This window comes from Podarcis liolepis (assembly GCF_965112155.1).
Source record: "Podarcis liolepis genome assembly, chromosome: 13".
NCBI classification, from domain to species: Eukaryota; Metazoa; Chordata; class Lepidosauria; order Squamata; family Lacertidae; genus Podarcis; species Podarcis liolepis.
Window position 1 is genome coordinate 34,366,936 of NC_139573.1, and position 22,708 is coordinate 34,389,643.

General features: G+C 43.8%; 1 protein-coding gene and 1 long non-coding RNA gene across 2 annotated transcripts; one reads left to right on the forward strand and one right to left on the reverse strand.

Moving 5' to 3' along the window:
- The first annotated feature begins 1,356 nt into the window (after nucleotides 1-1,356).
- On the forward strand, nucleotides 1,357-18,160 carry LOC310690866. Its single transcript, XR_014518230.1, has 2 exons — nucleotides 1,357-1,466; nucleotides 17,935-18,160. It is a non-coding gene; the product is annotated as an uncharacterized lncRNA (long non-coding RNA).
- Nucleotides 16,736-20,369, reverse strand: HOXB2 (homeobox B2). Its single transcript, XM_083470169.1, has 2 exons — nucleotides 19,733-20,369; nucleotides 16,736-18,086 (listed from the first exon to the last, which is right to left on the reverse strand). The coding sequence occupies exons 1-2, from the start codon at nucleotides 20,127-20,129 to the stop codon at nucleotides 17,407-17,409; spliced, it is 1,077 nt and encodes a 358-aa protein (XP_083326295.1). The 5' UTR covers nucleotides 20,130-20,369; the 3' UTR covers nucleotides 16,736-17,406.
- Nucleotides 20,370-22,708: the final 2,339 nt, after the last annotated feature.

Here is a 22,708-nt window from a genome sequence, read left to right on the forward strand (position 1 = left end):
TCATCCCAAAGACAGCCCATGGCAGAGACAGTGTGAACAATGCATTCCTGTTTCACTACAGCTGCGCTGCTTCTAAAACGAGATGTGTTGCTGGAGCTGAAGTTTGCTTGAGAGCCACACCCTGCAGGTGATGATGAAGTAGTAGTTTTTGCCTTTGGAAGCTCACACCATATTACATTTGTTTGCCTAAAGGTGTAATTAGTTTTGTTTTTCGGTTTTGTTTTGTTTTCAGATCTGGCAACCTTGCATCCCAAATGGTAGCCAGCCTGTAATTTCGTGGCAGAGTTAGTATTTTGCACATCTTCAGAAGCATTTTCTTCTTTGGGTGTGGCAGTAGCTCAGCTGTGGAGCTACAGGGTGCTTGCTTTGCATACACAAGGTGCCAGGTTCAGCATCTCTAGGTGAGAGTGTGGAAAGCTCCATAAGAATGTAAGAAGAGCCTGCTGGATCAGGCCAATGACCAGTGCTATTTTTCTAGAAAAAGAGGTGTCAGAATTCACAATGAACGCCTCCTTCATTCCCTTATAATGGCAATGACGTCCACCTGAATGGTAGCAGAAATGAGTTCCAGTGAGTTCTGGCTGGGAGGGGGGGGAATCCCCTGCCAAAGATCCATCTAGTGCTAGTCCAACATCCTGTTCTCACAATGGCTAACGAGCCTGTGGGATGTGGAACACAAGAGCAGTCAAGCACAACATTCCTAGAGTGAACATGTTTACACATGGAGAGGAATGTTTGTCCAGCCAGCAGGTAAACTTCCGGTTTCCTTCTGGGCTAGGACAGACTTCCTCTTCATGTGACTAGAGGTGGGCGTGGCCTCACCTGTGCAGGTAACAAAAGCATAGGACTGGCTGCCATCTTTCTCTCTGTGGCTACTTTTGTCAAAGAAGCAACATCTGCAGACACAAGATCTACCCACTTTGGAAGAATGGCAGATGAAGGTGATAGACTATATGGAATTGGCAGAAATGAGTGGCAGAATTCGGGACCAGGAAGAAGAGTTGGTGGAAGAAGATTGGAAGAAATTTAAAGATTACTTACAGAAATATTGTAAAATTAATGAATGTTAGAATGATGTTGGATAGAAATTAAGCGGTTTCTAGCTGTAATGCTAAAAGAATATGAAACAAAGGTCTATAAATGGGTAAAAGCTTAATGGTAAGGATTTGCTGAACTAAATAAATTTAAGTGGAATACAAAAAAGGGAGGTATGAGGAGGTCCGGGGAAATAAGCTTAAGGAAAACAAGAAACGGAAAATTAATGTGTTTTTAACTGTTTTTATTTTGCATTTTCCTTTTTCTTTTTCCATTTTTATTGTAATGTATGAAAAAATCTTAATAAATATCTTATATAAAAAAGAAGCAACATCTGCTTAGCCAAAGATGCTCTTCTTATGAGATAGTTTCCAGGTGTATGTTATTTTCTAAGCTAAGTCTGCCTTCTGGGATCTGATTGTGAACAGAATGTGTGTGAGTAAACTCTTTTTATACTTTTATAGAAAACTGTGTTGTGTCTTATCTTTTATGAAGGAATAAGGGGAAAATACCAGAACAGTTATTATAGAGGCTTTAGTGAGCCTGGGCATATGCATCCGCTGTGAGTTTAAAAAGGGGGGTGTTACTCTGCTAAATTGTGAACTTGTTTACACAAGTTGGAAAGGCTATAATCAAACAGTATATCCTCTTCTGCATCCCTGAACATTTCCACAAAGCCTATGGGAAGCCTGCAAGCAGGACATGAGCTCAAGAACACACTGCCTACTTGCATTTCCAGCAACTGGCATTCAGAGGCCTATTGCCTCCGACAGTAGAAGTAAAACACAGCCATCATGGCTAGTAGTCATTGGCAGTCTTGTCCTCCAGTCTGAGAAATGATAGAGAGCTGGTGCCAGTCACTGCAGAAATTGTAGACAATGCTTAATTATCTGTTTTGGTCTAAGGCATGGGTAGGCAAACTTAGGCCTGGGGGCTGGATCCAGCCCAATCACTTTCTAAATCTGGCCTGGCCCGCGGACTGTCCGGGATTCAGCATGTTTTTACATGAATAGAATGTGTCCTTTTATTTAAAATGCATCTTTGGGTTATTTGTGGGGCATAGGAATTCATTCATTCCCCCTCAAAAAAAAATATAGTCCGGCCCCCCACAAGGTCTGAGGGACAGTGGACCGGCCCCCTGCTGAAAAAGTTTGCTGACCCCTGGTCTAAGGCCACTTTTGGTGTGCCTAAGTGCTTCCTGTGATCCTGGTGTGAATCCTGACATTCCACTGAGGGGGAGGCTGCCTCTGGCATTTCCCTTTGCACTTGTCTACGACTGTTAACTTTTGGCTGCCTGGGGCCATGGTGCTCCTTGCCTCCTCAAGATGGAAGCAGTGTTTTCCGAGTTGCTTTCTCCACTGAACTCACTGCAGAGAAAAGCACATGGAAGAGCCACACAAAATTAACCATTCACTAACACCTTTATTAGAGACAACCAAATAGTCACAAAAAATGTGGCAAGCTTTTGAATTCTCCAGAACTCTTCGTCAGGCAGTATGTTATACAAAATATCAGGTGGTGGTATGGGGAAAACAAAAAGAAAGAATGAGAAATTGGGTGAGTGTGTAGACTCAGTTCTATGATGGAGATTGTAAGCTGTGTAAAAACCCCACCCCTACTCCAGGTGCTACTAATACCAGGTTACTCACCTAGGATTCTGGGATAAAGAAGCAATAGCTACTTTCCCTCTGGCAGGTGAGAATAAAGTCTGGCTTATAGGCTGGATCTGTCCCATGTCTTAAATGAAATGCACAGGTCCCTGGGCAGGCAAAGAGGAGATAAAATATTGTCTGAAGAGTTATGGAGTTATGGAGAACCTTGGAGAAAGCTTGCCAGATTTCTGTGACTTTTTGGATGGTCCCCCCAAAAGGTATCACAGAACTTTGGGTGTTGAGGGTTTCATTCCCCTTATGGACCAGTACAGATACTTAGGGGGTTTTTTTGTGCCAGATAAAATGGTAACTGACATAGCCCTGTCCAGGCAGTATGAAATGCTCACGATTAGGTCTATACTGCCTCATAGGGCTAGTGGTCATTTTCTGACTCAATTAATGTTACCCCTAGTTTTCAAAACCTCTGTGTGCTTGTGGACAACCAAGCTATCAAGTTCTTTCTCCAACATGCTGGATAGTCTGTAGGGCTGCAGTTTAGTCAGTAGTTAATAAACTTGAGGTCATTACCATATTTCAGTCAGGGAGAGTAAATTGTATTTGGTTAGGCTGAGAGTTAGGCACATGTTTAAAGACTCCTGGTTATGTTTTGTAACTGTAATTAAGGATGAAAGAAATACACTATTAAGCATGGCCTTTCCATCTAAGAAGGAGTGGGAAATTTTATTCACCACTGCTCTCCTTTAAGTATCCTTGCAGTTCATTTGTGGCAATTTTTTAGTCCCTTGATATGTCCTGGATTTCAGGTTGCATTTGCCTCCCTCAGCACCCTTGTTGTTGCTGTTTAGTTGTTTAGTCGTGTCCGACTCTTCATGACCCCATGAACCAGAGCACGCCAGGCCCTCCTGTCTTCACTGCTTCCCACAGCTTGGTCAAACTCATGTTCGTAGCTTCGAGAACACTGTCCAACCATCTAGTCCTCTGTTATCCCCTTCACCTTGTGCCCTCAATCTTTCCCAATATCAGGTTCTTTTCCAGGGAGTCTTCTCTTCTCATGAGGTGGCCAAAGTACTGGAGCCTCAGCTTCAGGATCTGTCCTTCCAGTGAGCACTCAGGGCTGATTTTCTTAAGAATGGATAGGTTTGATCTTCTTGCAGTCCATGGGACTCTCAAGAGTCTCCTCCAGCACCATAATTCAAAGGCATCAATTCTTCGGCGATCAGCCTTCTTTATGGTCCAGCTCTCACTTCCATACATCACTACTGGGAAAACCATAGCTTTAACTATACAGACCTTTGTCAGTAAGGTGCTGTCTCTGCTTTTTAAGATGCTGTCTGGGTTTGTCATTGCTTTTCTCCCAAGAAGCAGGCATATTTTAATTCCGTGGCTGCTGTCACCATCTGCAGTGATCATGGAGCCCAAGAAAGTAAAATCTCTCACTGCCTCCATTTCTGTCCCTTCTATTTGCCAGGAGGTGATGGGCCCAGTGGCCATCATCTTAGTTTTTTTGATGTTGAGCTTCAGACCATATTTTCCGCTCTCCTTCTTTCACTCTCATTAATTCCTCCTCACTTTCTGCCATCAAGGTTGTGTCATCTGCATATCTGAGGTTGTTGATATTTCTTCGGCAATCTTAATTCAGCACACTTAGCACTTACTTAAAGACAATGTGATATGCGTGTTAGTCTAGGACTTCAGAATCAATGGGAACCATGCTCTGGCCTCTGCTGCCAGCCAGGACACCAAGGGCCACTACTGGGAGGCTGCACCCCCTGCCTGCCAGAAAGATCATCATGGCAAAAGGGAAGATCAGCCTGGTCCCATCCATCAATCAGAGAAATAGCAGTTGCAGGGAACTTGCCTGAAAGAACACTCTGCTGCCAATTCTGGCTTCCCAGGACTGCAGCCCTAAAGAGAGGCACACTCTAACCTCATCCATCTGTCAAGGAAGGAGAAGCAATTCCAATGCTTCCTTCCTTCTTTCCTGCTCATTCCTTTTTCCTTTTGTATCATGGCTATTAAACTGCAAGCCTGTAGAACAGCCTTTACCAAAGGTGTCATGGGCTTTGAAGACACTCGAACTCAGGATGCAAGGGAGAAACGTGCTAAGAGGAAGACATGCTTGGCAAATCCACACCATGATCAACTCCCACCCGGAAACCAATGCTCCCATTATGGAAGGACGCGTGGATCCAGAATTGACCTCCACTGTCATTGTTAAAACTGTGTTTATGGAAGACAGTCTTACTCGGCTACGAGTGATCACCAAAGAAGAAGAATTTTAATATATGTAGAGTGCTTAGCATGTTTTAGTTGCTTTATGTTAGTTATTATCACAGTACAGAATGATTGATAATAATATTTGTTATCACTATTGTTTGGAATGCTGTTATTAAGCAAAGTGCCCATCTGTTTGATGGTCTGCATCATGGAAGGTGGGTATTGGATTTTGTTTGTTTGTTGCACTTCTATTCTACCATTTACCTCCAAGGAGCTCAAGGTGGCATATGTGATTCTTCACCTCTTTAATCCCCACAACAACCCTGTGAGGGAGGTTGGGCTGAGAGGCAGTGACTGGCTCAGGGTCTCCCAGTTCATGCAGTGATACAGTCTCCATTGCCACAGGGCCAAATGGACAGAGCAGGGTGTTTCTGTGCCCTTGCTCACTCTCTACAAACATCAAAGTCTGAATCAAGGGGAAGGTGATGCATCCCTGGGGAGCATGAAAAGGCACATAACCCCCACTGCCTCTTGGTCATGCCCCACCCTTCCACAGCATGCTCAGTGCTCAGAAAGGGCTGTAAAGCCAAAGAAATGGGTTCAGAAACTAGGTTTGATATTTATTTAGACATATAATTCTCATGTCCCTTTTCGTGTCTGCTTTGCCACCCCAGAGCACCACTGCACATTTCAGTACAGCTCTTTAGCAAAAAGACACAGGGTAGCTGTGACACAGTTGGTGTCTCCCTTGTTTTATATTTCCTTCAGTCTTCCAAATTAGCAATTTTCTTTTTGGCTAGTGTACACGAGAAAATCTTGAAGGTTCCGAACAACAAAATAATAATGGGATCCCATCAGGGTACTGCAATTAAAAGAGATGGTGTATTCCATCAAGTATCAGGGTGTTGTTCTTTTTTTTTCTTGCTTCCTAAAAATATTTAATTAGACATTAGCCTTTAATTATATTTACTGCTTCATTTTCACTTGTGTATTTAGAGAGGCGATAGTGTCACTAATTATTCTTATCCCCTAAAGCACAACCGATAAAAGCCTCCCTCTTAATACTCACTTTGACTTGATGAGGCTCCTTTCCTCCCTCCCCAATTTTATTGCAAAGAAAAGCAATCAGAGGGGATTTTAAAATATATATTAGTGGTGTAGAACTCTGGAACAGTCTTCCTAGAAAAGTTGGGGGAGCAAAGAATCTCACTGGGTTCAATACATTTAGGAAGATTATCTTGTAATACCTCAACTAGAGCTTCAGTAGTGGGGCCCTGAGAGCTGGGAGGAATTTTCCCACATATAATCTTGAGCAGCAGCTCCTCCTCCTCCTCCTCCCACCCCTCCCACCCCTTTGAGCATCAAAGATTGCTATCACTAAAGATGGGGTGGTGCATGGCATGAATTTGCACACCATGAAGATTTCCCTTGGCAAACCTCAATTCATGGGTAGTCTTCACTGACACAGTATTTCAAGGATGGCATACTGATGACTTTTGGGCAGTGCCCCCTACCCTTTCCAGAACCTACTTGTGGTTTGGCACTCTACTGTGTTTGCTGGTTGACCCTTGCAACAGGACATCCTTTACCGGACATCTGTCTGTGGTCCATGAAGGGTTCTGCCATAATAAATTTGTTTATTATAAAAATTATATCCTGCCCTTCCTCCGAGATGAATGTGTTAGGGCTGTCGCCAGCTAAGCCATACTAAGAATAAACCCATCAAAATCAATTAAGTCAGTCATGTCAATTGATTCCAATAGGTGTAGTCTGAGTTATATATGGCCCTTAGGCTGCAGTGCTACTCCCTCCCCCGATCTACACACCCCACACACTAGCACCTTGCAATAAGACTCTTGGTTGATTTTGCCCTAACAGACTAATATAGCTACCCATCTGGGAAAGCCATGCCCTCCTCTTGCTGCAACAACACTATCCATGCCATGCCATAGGTCCTTAAATATATAGTTGATCCATTGAAACATTCCTGCTTTGTGGCATGCATGAATGAACTGGCCTCTGAACAGTTATTAAAGCATATGACTTAACAAGAATCCAGACATCCCTGGTGTAACTAACCAATGGGAATTTTGGAAAGCAATATTGCAGGGGGTTACGCCTCATGCATCTGCTCTTGTGAGGAAAGGTTGCAGCATTTGAAACTTTTCCGTTTAGAGGAAAGACAATTTAGAGGAGACGTGATGGAAGTTTGTAAAATTATGCATGGCACGGAGAAAGTGGATAGAACAGAGGGTTTTTTCTCACACTCTCCTAGCACTAGAATTTAATGGACATTCAGTGAATCTGAATGCTGAAAGATTCAAGACAGATAAAAAGAAAGTACTTCTTCACACAGCTCATAGTTAAACTGTGGAACTTACTCTCACCAGAGGCAGAGGTGGCCGCCAAGTTCGATAGCTTTTAAAAAAGGATGGACAAATTGACAGAGGATATGGCTATCCGTGGTTACTATCCACATGGCTATGTTCTGCCTCCATGATCAGAGGCAGTGGTACTTCTGAATACCAGTTTCCCAAAGGTATCTGCCACTGTGAGAACAGGGTTTTGGGCTAGATGGGCCTCTTCCAGCAGGCTCGTCTTATGTTCTTACATCCTTTGAGTCTACTCATACCTGGCTTCATCAATTCATATGTTCTAGGAGTCTCTTCCTGGACCACAAATGTACATGTCATCTATTCACTGACTTTCCTGTTGTGTGTGTAACTGCTCCCCGCCCCCGCCCCCAGGTTTCTTTTTCCTATGTGGCTGTATCACTGTATGTTTCGGGGTGGGGAACCTAAGACTTCACCTTGGAGCTTAATGTGGCCCTCCAAGCCTCTCTACCTGGCCCCCAGGAATCCTTACAGACCACACACCCTCTCTAGAAACACATCTTGTTGACCTTGCTTTGCACTTTCCTTCAGTGGTTTCTTCCCTGGCTGGAATTGGTTATACAGTGGTACCTCAGGTTAAGAACTTAATTCATTCCGGAGGTCCATTCTTAACCTGAAACTGTTCTTAACCTGAAGCACCACTTTAGTTAATGGGGCCTCCTGCTGCCGCCGCGCCGCCGGAGCACAATTTCTGTTCTCATCCTGAAGCAAAGTTCTTAACCCGAGGTACTATTTCTGGGTTAGCGGAGTCTGTAACCTGAAGCGTATGTAACCTGAAGCGTATGTAACCCGAGGTACCACTGTATAGCGCCTATTGCTTCCCTGGATGGAGGATTCAAAGGGTTGTGGGAGTGCAGAAATTTACACTCAATGGTCCACCCACTTTTGCCTCTGGCCCCACCCAGCAGCACTATTTGAAACTCAGAAGATTGCCCGGGTGGGAATGCGTCCCTCAGGGTTGAACAGGTTTCCCATTCTGGTGTGTGTGTGTGTGTGTGTGTGTGTGTGTGTGTGTGTGTGTGATATCATTAGGGCATTCAAGTGGCACCATGGCTAGCATATCCATAGTCTACATCAGGACAAGGTAAATATTGCTTTGGTGTCTTTATACTACATTAACTTGCCTTGTTTGTATATTTGCAGTTAATAAGCTCTCATCTCATGGAGAGGGCAACCATCAGATGCTTAATTTATGCTCTGCAGTTGCTGAGAGCATCAGGCCAGGGCTTTGGAAACGTGTTTCCTCTGGCATTTGACATTTTGAAGGAAGTAAAAAATGGGCTAAACAAATGGTGAAATCTTTCAGTCATTCAATAATTTAGATTTTATTGAATGTGTTCCCTTCTCTTCTCTGACACTTTGGTCTTGCTAATTAGGACAAATAAGAAGGGTTTGCTGTGAGCAAGGATAATAACCGGCGAGGCCCCCCATTTATTAAGTCACTTTCTGTGGGTGGAGAATTGATTGGTGGCTGTGAGTGGCATGCTGCCTAGACCTGCAGCGACTTGGAGGAGTCATTATGATCCGCAGAAGGGCCCTAGCTAGAGATTTGTATTGATAAGGTGTCAGTTGTTTTGCATTGGTCCTCCTAGAGAATTAACCCCTCTCACTTTCTCTCTCCACCCAGTGCTGAATTATCACCTCCTCAATATGCTCAGAGTTCAGGCATAGTATGAACCAACAGCAGGAGATCCAGCAACTCCCAAAGAAGGGATTGCAGTCTTAGTGCAGGCTGAATGGCACTCTCAGAATCAAAGCAAACCTGGTCATTTTGAGTGGCAACCAACGCCAGGCAGAAAAGGCTTTCATTATAGAGATGTTGGTAGAACAAGTCCTCTATTTGCAGCCATCAGTTTTATGGCCTTGCTATGCCAATGATGGTTTTCAGTTAAGTGCAGAAAACTAGGGAAAGGCACCTCTTGCCACCAATTCTTCCTGCACATCTAAGAAGATTAGTGAGTCAATGAGAACCAAAACTACAAAACTTAGTATTTCAGGGGGTGTGCAACTCCATTCAGAACACGTTGTAAACTCCAAACCTGTGTCAGCCAATCCGTCTACCAGCAGTACAACACTACCTCTGTTTTGTCTGCATTAAGTTTCAGCTTGTTCACCACACAGTCCTTCATAGCTACCAAACAGCAGCTTAGCCTTTTAACTGCCTTCCTAGGAGCAGATGAAAATGAGAAATATGTTTCAGTTAACCTGGGGAAAGAGGTTGGGAATGCTACATGCCAGGGCTATAATGTCTTCTTCCAATGGCAAGAACACATTCCAACAGTTAAAATGCAATGTATCGCTGTTTCCATGAAGGCTAGAAACTTTATAGATCTAGAAGCTACTGTATATATCTAGGAGAGGGAGAGAGAGTGTGTACCTTTAAGACTGTCTTGTTAGTCACTGTAACAAATACATGGTTTTCATTATTAACAGCATCCTTCCAGTATCTAGAGCAAACTTGTCCAAATTGCTGTTTGGTGCTTTAAAAATCTCTCCACTTTTATGTATATATACTCAGTCCAATGAAGCAAACATCACAGTCCCTCAATGTTATGAATAGGATGGGAGGTGGTATGAATGAGAATCCAGGTAGTGAGGATGGAGAAGCAGCAGTGGGGTGAAATGCCTCTCTGTGTTGCCTCCTCCTGAAAAGGGAAGCAAAGGTGAAGGGTGAGCTGAGCATCTTGTAACTCTGTCTGGACCAAATAAAGGGTTTGAAATGCAGGCTCTTTGATTTAGTAACACTGAATTCTTTTATTATAAAATGGGACACAGTCCTCATGTTCTGAGCTTCCAAGACATTTGGATTACTCAGAACACTTTGATTGCTAGGTGCTTTTACATCTTTGTTTTTATTTTTATGTATTTATTATTTTCTTGCATGCATATCCCACCTTTCTTGCACCATGGAACCCAAGGGGGTTCCCAGGCAATCACCCATCCGGGCGCTGATCATGCTCAGTTCTCCTTAGCTTCAGCAAGATGGCGACCTCTTGAGACTTCACACCATCCTGAGGAACCATATGCCTCAGGTCATTATTCATTCAACTCCATTTTGCCAGAGCTGAGCGGCCCCAGAATCTTTATTGTTAAATCAAATACAATAAATTCCCTTGCACATCTGAGACTGAAGGAAGACGTTCCAGGTCATGTCAACCAGGAGAACTTGAGCCCTGTCTCACAAGAAATCACCACTGACTCTGCTCTACAATATAGGCCAGCCTCCCCCAACATGGTACCCTCCATATGTAGTTGCATGTATGCCGGCTCCCAGCATCCCTGACCATTGGCCATGTTGGCTGGAGCCAGCGGGACCTGTTCTTCAAAGCAGCTGGAGAACACCAAGTTGGCAAAGCCTGTTTTAGGCAAACTGCACACAAATGGTGTAAAAAGTCCTGTTCTTTTAAAGAAAAGCACCATTTGGACGCTGTGATTTTGATCAGAGAAGTGTTTTGGAAAGGGAGCGCTTATTTCTTTCTCTGCTGGCCATTTTCCCATTCAAAACCACCCCCCTGCAGCTGCCAGCAGATGGGTGTTTACCCTTGCATCTTAACCATGTTATTTAGCTTAACAATGAATCTGGCATGGACTTAATAGAAATGATCTTCCTTGGCATCCTGCCTACTTTTTAATTTTTTTTTGCATTTCTTGCACTGCAATAAATGTGTTTCTCTTTTGAGTACCACTCATCTCTTCCCCAGGAAATTCCCTCCTGGGGTTGGCCACGTCCAAAGCACCAAGGAAAGCTATTCATTATCCACAATTTTATTTAATATTACTGGCTTCTGGAATATGCTCAAGTATGGCATGAGAAATGCCAGACACTGTCCATAAATGAGTCATTTATTCCTGTGTGTCTGTGGCCTTGCAAATGGAAAGAGAAGGCTGTATACCTTTTTTAACCCCTTAGCCTCCATTTACAGTTTTGCAGAACTCTGGAATTCGTAGCCCACCTATCCTTAGCCCCAGGTATACTGTGGGAAATTCACCCAAGCCGGCCACAGTGACAAATGTTCTAGCTTTACCACTGGCTAGAACTTAAGCCAATTTGACCATGGGTTCAAGGTTCTAGACTGCTTAATATCAAAAAATAGTGATTCTGACTCTTAAGGCTGCCTCTGGATTCTTGTAAGTACAAGCTGGCAAATACACCCTTCATATATTCAGAGACATGTCCCTTGTGTTCAAAGGACTCAGCCTACTCAATGAAAAGAGCCTCCAAGGTTTAGACTTGCTGAACCATGTCCCCCTTGCATTCAGATTTACTTCTTTTGGTTGCCTTTGCTGAGCCGTTGGGGAGAGGCAATTTGTAGTTAGACAGTGGCCTTGTATCTCAATCAAATTTCCAGTGGATGGATGAATTTTGCTTTATGATTGAGGCCCTTCCCAATCAAATTAGTTGATGAGATGATTCTGCTGGGGTGGGGGTGGGGAATGCTGATCTCCACTGTGTGCTCCACCTGATCTTAAGACCCAAGAGGGTCTGTAGGAAAGTGTGTGGTCTTTTAGATACAGTATTTGGAGCTTAAGTCATTTAAGGCTTTGAACCCTAATGTGAGCATTATAATTACCTGTGGTGTCCATTCTCAGCGGTGCACTCAGGGAAGCACGTTGAGGCAGAGGTCCAGGACTCCACTTGGGAAAATGAGTAAGAAGACCCCCCCAGATGTGGCAGGGGCGACTTACCATATACCACATTTTGAAATAAGGAGATACACATTATCATCTAAAGTGAGGATAGACACTGTAGTGCTTCCCCCATCTGTTTTCGTACTACAACTCCCATAATCCTTGATCATTGGTCATGCTGTCTGTGGTTGATGGGAGTTGTAGCCCAGCAACATTTGGAAGGCTACAGGTTCCCCATGCCTAATGTACACGGTTCCACCCTCCAAATTTCCCTTCAACACACACATTTTTCATGTGGGTTTGGCTTAATCCCTTAATCTGCATCCACAGACGTAATCATCCATATTTAAGAACACAGAATTTAAAAAACATCTGTTCATATTCATCCATTGCTACTGTTTTCTCTCTCCCCTCCCCCCACTTCCTGTTTAAATGGTAAGTACCCCCCTGGGAACAGTCAGCTGTTATTGTTTTCCTTACAAAATGCTATAAATCTACATTATGTTATTCATGCACATTATTATATGTGTTTGACTTGGAAACTGAAATGTGTTCTGCACATGCTCAGAGGCATATTTTTCTTTATTGCTTTAACAGTTCTGAGGCTAAACTCTCTCGCACTGGAAGTAAATCTCACATTAAGCCCTTGATATAGTTGCCTTCCTAACCGCTGCAGATTGGTATAGACAGATAAGAGTCCTTAAAGATTGCCAGGGATCAGGTTGAGCCAAAGTGATCAGAATGTATCACGGGGAACTGTTTGCGATGCCAGCGCTGAGGCCTGCATCAGCACTTTTGAAGCATAACTCTCCCACAAAGAATTATTGAAACCGTAGGATGTTAGAGGTGCTGGGAATTGTAGCCCTTTAAACCACTGAGCTAGGACTTGCTGATCAGAAGGTTGGCGGTTCAAATCCCTGCAACGGGGTGAGCTCCCGTTGCTCGGTCCCTGCTTCTGCCAACCTAGCAGTTTGAAAGCATGTCAAAGTGCAAGTAGATAAATAGGTACCACTCTGGCGGGAAGGTAAAGGGCATTTCCATGTGTTGCTCTGGTTCGCCAGAAGCGGCTTAGTCATGCTGGCTACATGACCCGGAAGCTGTACGCTGGCTCCCTCGTCCAATAAAGCGTGATGAGCGCCACAACCCCGGAGTCGTCCGCGACTGGACCTAATGGTAAGGGGTCCCTGTACCTTTCCCTTTACCTAGGGGGTAAAACTATGGTTCCCATGATTCTTTGAAGGAATGTTCTTTAAATGTGCCTTAAATGTAAGGTGGATGCAGAGCAAAATTCTATGCCTTCTTACTTTAGAAGTCCCAGTGGAGTCACATCTACACCATTTAAAGTATGTTTAAAGCACATGATTATTTGAGGGAAGCCATGTGCTTTTAATGTATGCTGGGTGTGACCTAAGTTACATGGGGCTTCCCCCCAAGTGTTTTCTTCCAAAATAAATCACCCTGGACATTTTATTGAAGGGTGGTGTTAAAATGCATTAGATAGATACGTGTGCATACAAGGGGCCATAGCTAATGTGTTGCATGCAGGAGATTCCAGGTTCAATCCCCGTTATCTCCAAGTAGGACTGAGGGAGACTCTTGTTTGAAACCTTGGACAGAGCCATAGCTGCAGAGGTGTGTGGGGGGGGGGAAATAGCTGGGTCCCCCCACATGAAGCCTCCAGAGGGGTGTCATTGAGGCTCCCAGCCAATGTGTGTGTCTACACAAATGCATGTGGAGGGATGCCAAACTGGGTTTTTGACCAGGGTGAAATAAAGCCTAGTTTTGCCTCTGCCTTGGAGATCTGCTCCCAATCAGCACAGACAATATCAAACTAGTTGGACCAATAGTCTGAGCTGCTTCCTATGTTTATCTAAATTCCTAGGCTCCGAATGTGCTGACACCCTATTTTTCCTTCGAACCATATGTCTGTTGCATCTGGCTCTGGTTGAGAGATCTTGAAGTTCTAGTAAATAAATAAGTAAAGTAGATCTGACAGGCCCGAAGTCTGCCCATCCTTAAGTCTAGGAGAAAAGTGAGGATGCAAGCATTGTGAAACCTTATGGAGAAAATCTTGGTGATGCAGCAGTGCAGCGTTGAGGGACTGGCCACTCTAGGACATTCATGAAGCTGCTGCTTTATGGTAAAAACTTCAGAGGTATCTTAAAGGGCCATTTGTTGTCATTAGGCATAAGCAAAAGCAGAGAGAAAATTCTGCATGTGTGCTACTGACTGAGTAACAACTGAAGGTAACTGAAATTGACATTTTATCATGAGATAGATACTCAGGCACTGTTAACTCCTGTAGTCACTCTCAGCCTATTATTTTACTGGTTTGTTTTTCTTACATTAACCTCCAACTTTCCCTCCAGCAGATCTCAAAAGAGCATAGTTTGCACAACACCATTTTGTCCTCACACCAACCCTCTGCAGTAGGTTAGGCTTCTGCCACCTAAGGCGACTGCTTTACTCTACCTAATGGTAGGGCCAGCCCTGCTGCAACCTCAACTGCTAAGCCAGAGGGTTTATTGAGGCAGTTTCTTAACCACAGCGGGAGAAACCTTAAAACAAATAAATGCATTCTCATTTATGAGAATATTTGAATATTTGTGTGATGCTTTTTGCCCTGCTTTGCCAAGAAATTTCTCTTGAATAACATGGTATTACACTGCATAGAGTGGAATTTTGCCTCAAAAGAAAATCCCACTGAAGTGGGATTTACTCTCGTGTAGATGTGTACATAGAAATGCAGCGCAAATTGTAAAGCAGATGCCTGCTTGATTACCTAGATACTTACAGAATAGATTTCAACTGGTTTGGGTGGAGGGAGTGGCGAATGAGCAGGAATGTGTGTTTGTTTATGTGGTTTTGATTCCGTAGTGTGGTTTCCAAAGTAAAATTCCTTGATCTTACGTGTCTGCGGGTGGGGGTGGGAGGAGTGGGAGCGCGCTTGAAATAAACAACACTGCCTACGTTTTATTTCTTTTCTTACCGACGTGCAAGAAGACGCCTTCCTTGCAGCAGTTTCTCCTTCCACAAACGTGGGTCTTCTTCTTCTTCTTATCCTATCCTTCGCTATACATTTTTATGGGGATGGAATTGGGGTGGGGAGAAATGAAACAGGGTTTATCTGCAGCGAAGGGGGAAACGTGTATCAGACCATCTTAGAACGTCGTTAATAAAAAAATAGTCCTTGGATGCAGAAGCCCATCATGATAATTGTCTAATCTTGCTGAATGAAATCTTACGAATGGAGCAGTCGGAATCTCAAAAGCTCCCTGTCTTGTTCAGAATCACAACCAACATTCCATCCGCCCACCCTTCCAACCCCCCTCCCCCGCGTCACAACCTACCCCCGGAATAATAGAACAGTTTCTTCCATCTATAATGGCTGCCTGGTCGTCCTCACCGCACCCTCCCCCCGCCTCGACTTGTGTAGTCTTCGATTCCTGCGCCATTTTGAGCTCCTACTCCCCTCCCCCCTCACTCCGATCTCCTAGAGTCCAACAGCGCTCTCCCCCCCCCCCCCGCCCTTCCTCTCCCGGATCTCAGTGTGTTACTTTGGCCCACAAATGCGACTTGAATGCCTCCCAAAATCCTGCCATGTTAGGGGAAATACCGGTGACTTAGCAGAGACGTAATATGATTTATTTGTGTATGTGTGTGTTAACATTGTGCATGTCACACTCACGGCCGGCGATCCCTCTTCTCTGACCGCTTGCCATTCGCAACCCAGCGAAGCTCGCCTCCGCCGCCAACCCCGCCCCAAGGCACCCACTTTTAAGACGGGGTTTGGTTTAAAAAATAAAATAAAATTAGAGCTAAGAAATAAAGGTCCTCAGGAGCCATAGGCACAACCAATCGTTAATTCCGAATCTAAAAAGCAGACAGAAGGAAACAGATTTAATCTCGTTCAAAAAACTGTTTGCTCTCGCGTCTTTTATTTCGTCTGTGTACGTGGGGAGCTTGAATTAGTCGATTGAATAGCCTTCTCTGCATAGGAAATTCCCTGTTTTCACGTCTTAATTTTTTTCTCCGTTCCTCTCTGCGTGTCCCTAAATTTGGAACATCCCTTTCTTCCACATTGCTAAAAAAATTGGAGAACAGACGCCTGTTTCTCCTCTCGAGGTGACGTGTAAAAACCATGGCAAAGAGATTCTAAAATCTCTGCGCCCACCTATTGAATTATTTCTTCTCTGTCTTTCTCTCCTTCCCCTCATTCTAAGACAGTGCGGATAAGGGGCTTTTTTCTGTTCTTTCTTATTTTTTTTACAACGGAGGGGTGACCTAATTTAGCAAAAAAGGGGAGACCTAGAAACTTTGGGCATTACTGATATTTTGTAATAATAATAATTGCAACAACAATAATAATCTTTTTGTTTGCAAATTGTGCCCCTTACTTTCCATTCCTTTTCTGGTTTATGCTGTGTTAGTTAACTAGATGCTTTTTAAATAAAAATAGCTCCTGCTCAGGGTGGTTCCCGCCCCCCGCCCCTCCCAAGAACAAATCATATATTAACACGCATCAACTGAAATATTTCCAAAGTGAGGTGTTTTGTTGGTTGTTTTTTTTTTAGCATTATAAATATTCTAAAGGATCTCTGCTGCGCATGCTACATATTTTAAAATGTTAATAAAAAGAGAAAAGAACGTGATTTTTTTAAAGTTTAGTACAGCTTTTTAAGCCTTTGAAAATATTTATACTCCTCAGCGGCTATCGCCGCTAATTCCTCTTGTTAGGTAAACGAAGGCGAATAGAAATAAAACTTCAAAGACTTTTAAAGGGGGGAAAACGAAATACAGTCTCCTGCTTTTTTTAAAAAAAGGTGAATGTAAAACAGGAATGCAGCGTTTAATACTATAAAGCCATTTATTTAATCTATGAAAATAATGTACAATAAATAATTTGCATTTTACTATTAAAGCATTTGAATAAATAATCTACCTCTAAAACATAAAAAGAAGGGACAAAACCTCCATCGCTCTTGTTCTTTTTTATTTTTTTCCTTCTTCCTATTTTGTTCTTTAAATTAATAAATCTAAACGTCTTGCTTTGTTTCCTGAGAAGTTCACTTTTTTTTAGAAAAATGGACAGACATTTTCTTCTTGAGTCGAGGATTTCTAATGCAAGCCTTCTGGGAAAGGGTGAAGGGAGCTTCTAAAGATATTTAAAAGGCCAGACTTCATTTTTCTCCTTTGATAAATATCTCCTTAAGCGTGGCACCCCTTTATTCTTGTCCGAATAAAAATATATATACGAGATAGAAATACCTGAATTCAGTCAGAACATAGATTCCTTTAAAAGAAAGTGGCAGAAATATTTCTTAGGTTCGGGTCCACTAGAGACTCACAAACCTCTTTCGAAATAAATGCTTTTTCAGTGGGGGGGGGGGCCTGTGACCAGGCGTGGGGGGGGAGCGTACTTTCGGTTTCCATGGCATGGGGAGCTGTTGGTGTGTGCATGCCTGTGTATATTTATAGGGGCATATAACCCAAGGCAGATAAGGAATGTCGGAGGGTGTTTACTGGAAATTCAAATGTGGCAGATCGAGCGTACAAAGTGTGCTTGTAAAAAAGTCCAGATCTTCGACGGAGAAGCTGACAGGGCTGTCTAAGAACCCCTGGAAGCTGGGAGAAAGCCCTTCTGAGGTCTGTGGGCAGGAATCCACAGAGAAAATATTCAGGTCTGGTGGCAACAAAGGAGACTTCTGGCTTTCCAGGAAGGCATTGTCCAGGGAGGAAGAGGAAGAGGAGGAAGAGCGGGCGCCAGCTGTCCCATTTGGCTCTGCGTTGGGGGCGCTCTCCTCGGCGGGTGTCAGGTAGCCAGCGGGGGGCCTCGGCGGCTCTCTGCTGCTGCGGGCAGGGTAAGGACAAGGGATCTCCAGGACGTCTCCAAATGGAGAGCTGCCCTCCTCCTCTTCCTCCTCCTCCACCTCTTCGCTGCCTTGATCCAAGCTGGCGTCCCCCTCGGGGATTTCCTTATGCTGCGTTTGTCGCTTATGCTTCATCCGCCGGTTTTGGAACCAGACCTTCACTTGTCTTTCCGTCAGGTCCAGCAAAGCCGCGATCTCCACCCGGCGGGGTCTGCAGAGGTATTTGTTGAAATGGAACTCCTTCTCCAGCTCCAGTAGCTGCGTGTTGGTGTAAGCCGTCCTCAGCCGTCGAGAGCCGCTGCCGCTGTTGTCTAACAAACCCTGGACGTCTTGGACGCAGAAAGAAGAAGAAGAAGACAGTTTTAAAAATGAAAACGAGACGAAATAAAGCCATTAAAAATAACAGCTGGGTGAAGAAACGTTCTTCCTAAGTGGGGTCTGCCCACGTGCGCTTTTTTTTTTAATTGAGACAAGGGCGTGCGTGGGAACCACTTGGAAATTATAGGGGAATTTTACAAAGTTGTGTGCATCTCAGTCAAAAGTCTTACACACACACACACCCCTTAGCGCTGGGAAACTTCCTTAAGGTCCTGCAAATAACAGAGTGCGGGGGCAGGGCAGGGGGAGGGGGGAGGGATGGTGCATTTTTTGAGGGAGGCTCAGTGGGAAGAATTCCTCGCACGCTCACTCTGGGATGGAGAAATCAGTATTCAAGACACGCTTGTGGAAGACCAAGTCTCCCTAAGACATCTTCAAGCCTCTCCTCCATCGATTGGAAGAGACGACGTCAGTTTCCTGCCTTCCGTCTTCCCAATCTACCTTCTTGCCTAGGAAGGGGACCTTTCATAATGGGATGGCAAAGCCTTCTTAGCGGGGAAAATAGGAAAGGGGAACACAAAAGGGAACGAGAGAGAGAAAGAACCGATGGGATCTTTCTTTATCCACACAGCCCGGGAAACAGGGGATCCAAGGAGCTAATACCGTGTCCCCCTCCCAACAACCTCGTTGCTTCTCTCCCAATGGAGTCCCAAGGACGTCCATCCCAACCACAAATCCAGGATGTATGCAGGTGGGACGCGGGAGGGTGAGGACCCTGAAGGAAAGGAATGAGCTCCTTTCCTCCTAAGCTTGGTGGCTAGCTAGGTTGACCCCACCGCGATGCTGTCAGGGCAAGGCTTCTAAAGTAGAGGTCCAGGCCCCCCACTCAGCAGAAGGAGGCTTATCACATTTTGAAGTGAAGGAGTGCCATCCACCCCAACTATTAGACCATGCAGTCCAGAATTTACAATTTACGTAATTGCACCTCTTGAGATCCTACGGGACTTAACTGAGTTGGTGGGACAGAAATGTTGAAATGGAAGACTCTCGCATCTGCAGGGTAAATGGACAGGGTGCCCTGCAAATTACCAATCTATGGAACAGGGGTGGTTTAAAAAGGACTAGATTCCCCGCTCCTTTCCTCTGAGGTCTTCTTTCCAACCATATTTCTTCTAATCTTGACATAAAAACACCTTTATAATATATTATAAATATACCCCTCCTCCCCCACCCCCCAAAAAGCGAATTATATTCTGTATTGTCCACCGTTTCCCACTGGAATGACTAGCCAGAGCATAAACAAGGCGCCCAGAGGGCCAGAAATGAATACCAGTTCGGAGAGGCTGTGTGGGTTTTTATTTTAACTTCTTCTAGAGATTTGCTAGAAGAGGATAAGAGAGAAAGAGAGAGAAAGAGAAAGACAGAGAGAGAGAGAGAGAGAGAGAGAGAGAGAGAGAGAGAGAGAGAATGATTCTCCCTGCCATTTCAATCATTCTGCTTGGAGTTGGTTTAGGATTAAGGGAGGCGAGAAGAGCATTGCCTCTGTTTCCCAGTAAAGAGCACATTTTAGATAGTAGGATTTCTGTCCTGTTCGGTCAACTCTGTCAGTGTCCCCCCCACCCGACACCCCAATTTCCCCCCTTCGTCGTATACAGACCTGCAGGAGAACCCGCGGCAGATCCGGGCAAAGAGGAGGAGGAGGAGGAAGGAGAAGCAGCAGCAGCAGCAGCAGCAGCAGGGACCTGGCTGGCTTTCTTGAAGGATTTCTTCTCCTTCATCCAGGGGAATTCTCCTGCCAGGGAAGGAGGCTGGAGCGCGGGTCTCTGGGCCTGCCCATGTCTTGGTCTCTTTTGGCTCCTTGGCGTAGGCTGGTTGCTGGATGAAGGATCCAAGCCGAGGAGGGCTTGTTCTAAAGGAGGAGGAATTAACGTCGGTGGTTCCTTGATTGATGAAGTTTGAAATGTCTCCAGGACAGCGGGAAGGGACGTCAGACACTCCGCTAGCGATGGCTGGCTGTTTATGAAGCCTATCTCCCTCTCAAATTCAAAATTCATGGCTTTTTCCAGGGGCCCAGTGCAAAAAAAGGGAGGGGGAAAGAGGGGGGGGAACGCGGGTGGATGGGAGGGGAAGGAACGGTTGATCTTAAAGGCCCTTCCAATATTTTATATCGCTTTAGTATTAGTATTATTTGCAGTCTCCTCCCCCTCCCTCCCCCGTTTTTTTTAATTTTAAAAAATCTTATATTGCTGATAATACAGGCGTATGGGGACCTTGCTCTATTAAACTGACGAGCAGGGATAAATTGCAGCCAATCCTGGTCATGTGACCTGGCTCGCCCAATAGCAGGGCCAGCCCGGTTGAAAACAGAAAGTATTTTTATTTAATAGCTAATAATAATAATAACAATAATAACAACAATAACAACAATAAAAATAAAAAATAATGAGAATAAAAATAATGGCAGTTTACCTATCCTTGGGAGAATGCCACTGATTTCCCCCCTTTTGCTAACAAATGCTAAGTGAGTGTTAAGGAAGATATTGCGAAAGGGCTGAGGAGGCAACTGTGGGGTTGATGGTGGTGGTTACAGTTTGCCTTATTGCCTCGCCTCTGTCTGGTTGATTGAATCGCTGATTTTAGCTCAGTCCAGGAGGGAGGAATTAGAAAAGAAGAGACAGACACCAGGGATGAACTAAAAATCACCCAAGTAGAAGCCGAAAACTTATAATTTACAACCAGCCCAACACTGAAACCCAAGGAAAGAAAAACGAGTGGATTAGCAAACTCAAATCTGTTTGGATTTGCATATATATATATATAAAACACATTATAAACACTGCTGGAGAATATCAGGTTAGTGTGAAAGGATGTTGGAAAGAGTTATTTCTAGAAGCTGTCCTCTTCTAAAACCTAAGAGGGCAGTTGGGATTGAATAGGCGATAGTGGAAACAGTTGTTAATGAGTTTATTAGTCCAAAGTTTTCTTTAAAAGTAGGGGGGAACCTAATGTATCTCCCCACCCCGGCTCAGTTATATGCACCCAGAGACCATAAACTCAAGGAGTTAATTTTTTAAAAAAGTTAATAATATATAATCAGTCCTTTAAAAAAAAAAAAGTTCCACGCAAACTGTGAGAGTAAAAGAGCAGAGAGTGAGGGGGAGAGAAAGAAACGATCAATCTTTCTCCACCAAAGACTTCTGACAGCCCGGGCTTCGCTAACGTCCTAAAGAATTTGGACGTTCATCAGAATTCCTAAGTGAAGATTTATTCATAGATTTGGGCCTGCTTGGTAAAGGTACAAAATCAGAAAGTTTGGAGTCTGGAAGGGGGAAAGTTGAAAGAGTGAGAAAGAGATAAAAACGAATCAAAAGGGAATTCTGAAAACCTTAGAATGCGTCTTTGAGGTTGTTTATTCAAGCTACATTTCTCTCCTTCCACAGACTTTCTAGAAAGTAAGGCTAAGAAACTACACTGAGGAGTGAAGAAAAGCTTGGCAACTTTTGTCAGCTCAAACATCTGTGTGGGTGGCATTGTACAAAAACCCTAAATCTGGAAGAAATTGAGGTTTAGGAAATGTGAGAACACCCCCAAAATCTATGCATGCAGATTCATGAAGTGCTCTGAAATTTACTGTAGTAGTACTACTATGAGTCCTAGTTCTATCTGTTTTTGTTACAAACATTTGAGAACTGTGTTATCTGCTGCAATCAAGAAAGTAACATTAAGAAGGTGCTGGAAAATATATTATTTTAAAAAAACATGTTTTGATGTGATTTGGTGGTGGGAATATGGATGATGTGCATTTTTTTGTTTCTGCTTTCCTCCCCATGCCCATTCCTTGCAAGATTTTGTGTAAAATGTGTGCAGTCACAGATTCTGCTGCTAGTAAAATAGTATGTTCCTATCTGAAGCATGCACAACCTTTCAGAGTAGTTTTATAACCTTTTTAATCCATAGTTCTCCCTAACACTCAAAGGAAGAGAATAATAGTGTTCTAATACGTTTTACCAACATCTGCAAAACTTTTGAAAGATTCTATTTTGTTCCATAATCTTAAAAAAGTGTAGAGTGCAGATGATTTAAAATGGAGTGGACCACTTTTATTAGCTTACAAGGAGATTGGGGTGTGGTGAGAGAATATGGGAAAAAATGGAGACAGGTTGTTTGAAATGCAATTACTTTTAAATGCTTGAGTTAAGCATACACAACCCACCACTGGAATTCTACTTTCTGTTCCATTTCCCAGCCAAGAGCATCAGATTTCCACAGGAAATCCATCTGACTAATCAGATTTCACTTGGCTGCATTTGCACTGCCAATCCTTCAATGCTGTCAATTGCTGACATCAGTTAAATGCCCTGAATGCTTCGGTCCATATGGGCTTCACCCACAGCATCACAGCGTCATGGGTTTTGTAGTCTTGCAGCTTTCTAAATGGACTGCAGACTACATGCACAAATGTTTCAGACATAGACATAAAGATGGATTGGTACCATGTGGTTAAAATACCACAAGCACTTGCCCTTTGCACGTGTCAGTTTTGTGAATGAGAACAAACATGGTTTGGATTGAAGGGTTTATCGTGAGGGTTTGTTTTTTAAGGAATGCACAAATATTGCAAGTGTAGTGATGA